The 6,000-nt window shown below is 54.0% G+C and overlaps 1 protein-coding gene across 1 annotated transcript in view; it reads left to right on the forward strand.

Moving 5' to 3' along the window:
• The window catches only part of SLC28A1 (solute carrier family 28 member 1), a 43,797-nt gene that overhangs the window by 25,081 nt on the left and 12,716 nt on the right, over window positions 1-6,000 (forward strand). Inside the window, exons 6-7 of the mRNA XM_081831890.1 lie at window positions 2,231-2,311; window positions 3,655-4,122. Coding sequence (XP_081688016.1) covers window positions 2,231-2,311; window positions 3,655-4,122 — 549 coding nt within the window. The remainder of the gene's footprint in view (window positions 1-2,230; window positions 2,312-3,654; window positions 4,123-6,000) is intronic.

Here is a 6,000-nt window from a genome sequence, read left to right on the forward strand (position 1 = left end):
GACACCCCGGCAGGGCCTGTTTTCTCGCCTCCCGGGGAGCTGCCTGGGTTAGAGCCTCTGTCTTCATCTGGGACCATTCTGCAGTCCCGATTCATTGTGAACCAGAGCCTGAGTGTGATTACTCAAGACTCCCCCTTCTAAAAACAAAAACAGCTCCCCCTAACCCCTCACCTCTCCTGAGAGCCTTCCTTCGGGCACAGCTAAGCTTCTCAAAAGAGCTGCCTGTTCTCGCTGTCTCCACCGGGGACCCCTGAATTGCTAGCTGTCAAGGGTCCGTGTCACTCCTCACCCTTCTGGAATGCTCGGACACATCTGGCACAGCTGACCGACCATCCTTCTTGAAAAGCTGTCCTCAGTTTCCATCACACCCCTGGCCTGGCCATCCTCCAACCTCTCTACTTCTTCTCTGTCCCCTCCTGTCTCTCCCCTCCTAGATACTCCCCCTTCTGGGGTGCTGACTCCAGCGCCCCGTCCTTTCCTCACTGCTCTTCTCGCTCAGGGCGATTTCCTCGGGGAATTACATCTGTCCCGTGGCCTCCACCTACACTCTTGTGCAAACAAGTCCAAACTAGGCCTGGCCCAGACCTCTCCTCTGAGCTCCTGACCCTTTTATCCAGCTGCCCACTCAGCACGCCCCTTGGCTGTTCCACAGGCATCTCAAACCCAGCACGTTCAAAACCCAGCTGATGAACTGCCCCAAACCTCCCCTCTGCCCATGCTCCCCTCCCTTGAGAGGTGTCCACCGATTACAGAAAATTACAGGAGATGAGAAACTGGAAATACAGAAAAAAGAACTCAAATTTCCATAGTCCCAGCTACTTGCTGTTTGGATGTACTGACTTCTGGTCTTTCTATGCTTTTAATATCTAGTTTCCCCACCTAACATTTTAACCTAAGGATGCGCCTGCTATTACCAATTCTGTGTAACTTACTTTAAAATTGTTTGGAGGGGCGCCTGGGTGGCTCAGTCGGTTAAGCGACTGCCTTCGGCTCGGGTCATGATCCCAGGGTCCTGGGATCGAGCCCCACATCAGGCTCCCTGCTCGGCAGGAAGCCTGCTTCTCCCTCTCCCTCTGTTGCTCCCCCCCTCCCCCGCTTGTGCTCTCTCTCTCTCTCTCAAATAAATAAATAAAATCTTCAAAAAAAGAAAACATTAACATTAAAAAAATAAAACTGTTTGGAACAGATAACACCTTCTAACAGTACAAAAGGGGATGTTGTAGAAAGTAAGTCTGCCTCCCACACCAACCCCCGTCAACTGGTTCCTGCCCCAAGGCAACTGCCCTCCTCTGCAGAGCCTTTTAACGATACTCTGCGCCCACACAATGCCATTCCCACCCTTCCCTGCACGTAGACCAGCACAGCATACACCCTGTTGGCACCTGCCCCTTTCCCATTTGAGAAGCTGCCTTGGAAATCATTCCCTAACGGCCCATGCGAGCCTCCTCCTCCTCGTTTCCGGACTCTCCGTGCACTGCTGCCTGGTCATCGTGGTTAGGAGACTGGTGGTCCCCTGACAGACGTTTGAGTGGTTGGCCGTCATTACTATTATCCATCAGACTGCAGTGGAGATGCGCTGGCAGGGGCGCCAGGGTCCCGGCCAGGAGAAGGGATGTGAGGGCAGTTTTGAAGGAAGAATCGAGGAGGCCTGGAGTAGGCAGAGAGGTGACAAGCCTGGTAACAGGAAACCAGGTGACAGGACTGCAGGACTGCAGGGCCCCCATGAGTCTAGTTCTGAGCTCGTTGGTCCTGAGTGGGGATGCAATACTAGAGAGATGCAGGCCCAAACCTTCGGGGGGGAGGTTAAGGCCAGAGGCCTGGGCTTGGGACTGAGCTCATGAAGGAGGAGCACCGCTGTGCAAGGTGCTAGGCCCTGAGTCAGCTCCTTTGCTCCTCACAGCAACGTGAGAAATCGGCATTATCCCCACTTTACAGACGAGGGGATACAAACTGATGCTCCAGTCCTGCATCTCTGCCATGGCACGGATCTGCTCTGGGGGCGGGAGGAGACGGGGGAGACCGCTGGGTGGGTGGCAACAGAGGGGACAGAATGCTTCCAAAGAGGCCCCGTTTGTGACCTCAGGCACTGAATTCAGAGCTCCCTTCTCCACCCGGTCAGGTCTCCGCGTGGCAAGGCCTTGGACGAAGTGGGGTGTCTGGGGTCTGCTGGGCCCTGGGTACCGGGCCGGCTACCTGCCTCTAACCCGGGGCTTTTGCTCTTCCCTGGCAGATTCTGCCCATTGTCATCTTCTTCAGCTGTGTCATGTCCATTCTGTACTATGTGGGCCTCATGCAGTGGGTGATCCAGAAGGTGAGTTCCCGATGCCACGGCCTCTGGGCTCTCGGGGAGCTACCTACCCGTGGGGCTCCTGCTCTCCCAGAAGGCCTTGCACCCAGAGCCCAAACCCTCCCTCACTCCCCAGCTCTGAGAGCCTGAACCTTCCCAGGATCCTGCTCCCGGGGTCTACACTTGCCACTCAGAGTCTACTGTTTGCAGAGTCTCTTGTCGTGATACTAAAGGGAGATGGCACCAAATACAATGTGGTCTTTGTGTGAGGGAAGTTGGCAGAAGTGAGGCTGCTTTGAGAAGAAATATCAGGGAAAGAAATCATTTGTACCAAAAAGATCTTGAGAGACCAGAGCAGTGGGCCACGTGGGCCAGACTTAGCTGGTGTACATGTCAAATCCTGTGCTTATGTTCATAAAATGTGCCGCACGAAACCAGGACGCAGGAGGTGGCATTGGGCAGCAGTTGGACCTGGCCATGGGGATGAGTCTGAGGTTTTAGCCTATCGAGCTCAGAATAAACCAGGGGCAGCAGGGGGCCACCAGAAAGACAAAACCACCTGTTATGTAAGGAGTGCCGAGCGCAGGGCAGGAGGGAGGTTCTCTCCAAACCTGGAGTGTGTGTTCGGCCAAGGGGCTTTGGCAACTGAAGCCTCAGGGGAACAGTGACAGGGCCCGACACCATGCCCTCCACAGCATGGTTGCAGGACGTAGAGCGCTGCTGAGCCTGGAAAAGAGGCTAGGATGGAGGAGGTGAGGGTAGGAGAGCCGTGTCCAAATGCCTATAAAAGAAGGGTTAGATAAAAGAGCAGCCAGGGAGGTTCCTGCAGCGGGGAGAAATTCCAGGGAAGCAGACTTCATCTTGATTGAAAGGAAGAACTTTCTAATACAATGTTTCCCAAAGCCTTTTTCACAAAACTCCAGCTCCATGGAGGGTTAACACATGTTACTAGGTAAAGGGATCCCATGGTCAAATACTTTTGTGAAGCTGGGCTAGACAAATTCGAACAGGTTTTTTGTGCAGGATTTCTCAGAGCCTTTTTCTAAGCTATGTATTTGGGAACCTGCAAAGTGTGTGTGTACAGAAATTCTCAAGTATATTGGGCCAGGGAACCCTTTTGTATGGAGACAGAGAACATGCGTGTGAGAAGCCCTGTTGTAGTGATTGGAGTTATCCTAAGGTGGAGTCGGGGGGCCTTGGGAAGTGGTAAGCCCCCATGAATGGAGGTGTGAAAGGAGAAACGTAGGTGAGGGTTTCCTATGCTGGGCTGGAAGTTGGAAGGAAGACTTACCAGGTGCTTCCACCCTGCCCCTGACTCTCTCCGACTCTGGGGTTTGCCTGCCCACAAAGAGCTCTCTGCCTCCTAGATCAGTTGGCTGATGCAGGCCACCATGGGCACCATGGCCACTGAGACCCTGAGTGTGGCTGGAAACATCTTTGTGAGCCAGGTGGGTCTGCAGCCCCTGCCCTCATGCTCAGCAGCAGCATTCCCGGCGGGGCGGGGGGGGGGGGCGGTCCTGAGTCCTCAGAGCTCTGCTTCAGTCAGTGGAAGAGACACTTGGCCCTTCTCCCAGGGTCACCAAAGGCCCCTGCCCCGGAGATGCTCTGTTTGGGGGTGCACTCTTTGCCTGAGTCATGCCAGGGAGGATGGCCTCTGTCTGGTACCTCCTACTGCTCTAGGCCATGGAGGTCTTCATCCGCTTAGAGACTCACAAATCCTACAGGTGGCGTCCACCTTTCTCCCTTCCTGTAGAAACAGGCTCGAGGGTGGGAACAGCTTGCCACGACCCCACAATAGAAGTCAGGACTTAGAATCCACCTGTTCCCTTTCCTGGGCAGTGTTTCTTACATGACATCATTTTGTCTTCTTTTTTCCCCTCCTTCTTTCTGAAATATATTTTCCAAAGTAAATGTGACTCTAAAGGGCCATGTCGGCCCTGAGCCCCTTTCAGAAGGCCCGGTCCTCCTGCGGGTGAGACCCCGGAGCCCGTTCCAGGGACCTAGCCCATCGGAACAACATTGGGGTCACCAAAAGTCCTATTTGCCACAGAAAACCATATTTCACTGGACAGTTTAGGAAACTGGAGCATATTTTCATCTTTTTGGCAATAGTACCACCGGGTTGATTTCAAAGGGTTTTTTTTTAAGCCAATGAAGACAGATGTGCTCTTAGATAAATTGTCTCAAATCCCTTCAGATGTTTAAAATGAAGCAAAAGAGAAAGAAATACTGAAACACGAAAACACGTCTTTAAATGAAATGTGGCAAATGTGCTCCATGGTTTTTGCTGAGAAAATACAAATTTTAGGTGAATGGGATTTGGGTGATGTGAAGAGCTCCCCAAGTGAACTGACTTTGGACCAGTTGGTGGGCACATTGACCTAGACCCCTGGGTCTTTGCCTCGCTTCCCCCGAGGGAAGGGGATGGGGAGCCTCTGAGGATCAGCAGCATCATCTCAGCCCTGATGCTGGCGGCCTGGGTCCTCTTCTCTGGCCACACTCTGTCCCTGGGGGGTTGCACCAGCCCCACGGCTTAACCACTTCAAGTGTCACCCCAGACCCTAGCTCCAGCGTGACCCACCCAACTGCCCCTTGACCTTCCACTTGGGTACCTAAAGGGCATCTCCGATTCACCACACCAAGTCCAAGCAGGTTAACCCCGATTCCCTCCTCGACACAGCTGCACGCTTCCAAGTCTTTCTCTTCTCAGGAAAGGGTACTTCCTGTAGCGTCTTCCACGAAGTTGATCAGACAAAACTCCAGGGGTCTTCCTTCCCTCCTCGGCTTCCCTCGCTCCCGGCAGCCCCCGGCCCACCTGCCCCTCCTCCTCCAGCTCCAGCGCCCCACCCCCACCCCCTCTGCCACAGGCACACTGGCCTGCTCATGGGTCCTCAAAACTGCTGAGCTCAAATCTGCCCCAGGGCCCTTGCTGTTCACTCTGCCTGCAATGCTGTGCTACCAAATCCAACCGATGGCCCCTGTGGTCTCAGCTCCAATGTCACCTCCTCGGACAGCCCTTGCTTGTTAATTCTAAACACCCCGCAACCACCAGGCATTCACCAAGCACATATCTCCATAGCTTTGGCACCGTCTGCGAGACACTGTTTATCTACTTGGTTCCTTGCTGGTTATCCATTTCTTCCCATAACCCACCCTCTTCCACCGCTCCCAGGATAAAAACTCTGGGCGGTCAGGGGTTCTATCTTGTTTACCCCCAGTCCCTATTCTATAGAAGAGTCTGGAACATAGGAGGAGCTCAGTAACTGTTCATTAAATGAATAAATGAATGGCTCCAGGCTTGCCCAGATGCCCTGGAGTAAACACACCACCGAATGCCCATCTCCTTCCTTTCTGGCAACCCCTGTGGCTTCATTAAAAGCTCAGGCCTGGAGTTCCATCCGCTTCTGGCCCTTTGCGTGAACAGAGGTGATTCTCTGGACCTCTCTGATTCTCTGTTTGCTCTCCTGGAAAAGGGGGATGACCACTTCTTTCTCAGAAGGTCATGAGTGAGGGGTGTGAGGTGCCAGGACCTAGTGGGCACTTGACCCAGGGGAGCATCACCAGGCCAAGAGGAAGGGCTGGGGGTCCTTGCCTAGAGCCAGGCCAGTGCCGAGGTTCAGGGAGGCCCAGCCAAGTACAGACTACGGTCCCGACCCTGCCTTGCTGACTCCGCCCCTGGGATCCCCGGGACCCTCTGCGACTTGTGCCCACTC

This window comes from Leptonychotes weddellii, chromosome 9, assembly GCF_054177405.1.
Source record: "Leptonychotes weddellii isolate Sample4059 chromosome 9, ASM5417740v2, whole genome shotgun sequence".
In the NCBI taxonomy this organism is placed as follows: Eukaryota; Metazoa; Chordata; class Mammalia; order Carnivora; family Phocidae; genus Leptonychotes; species Leptonychotes weddellii.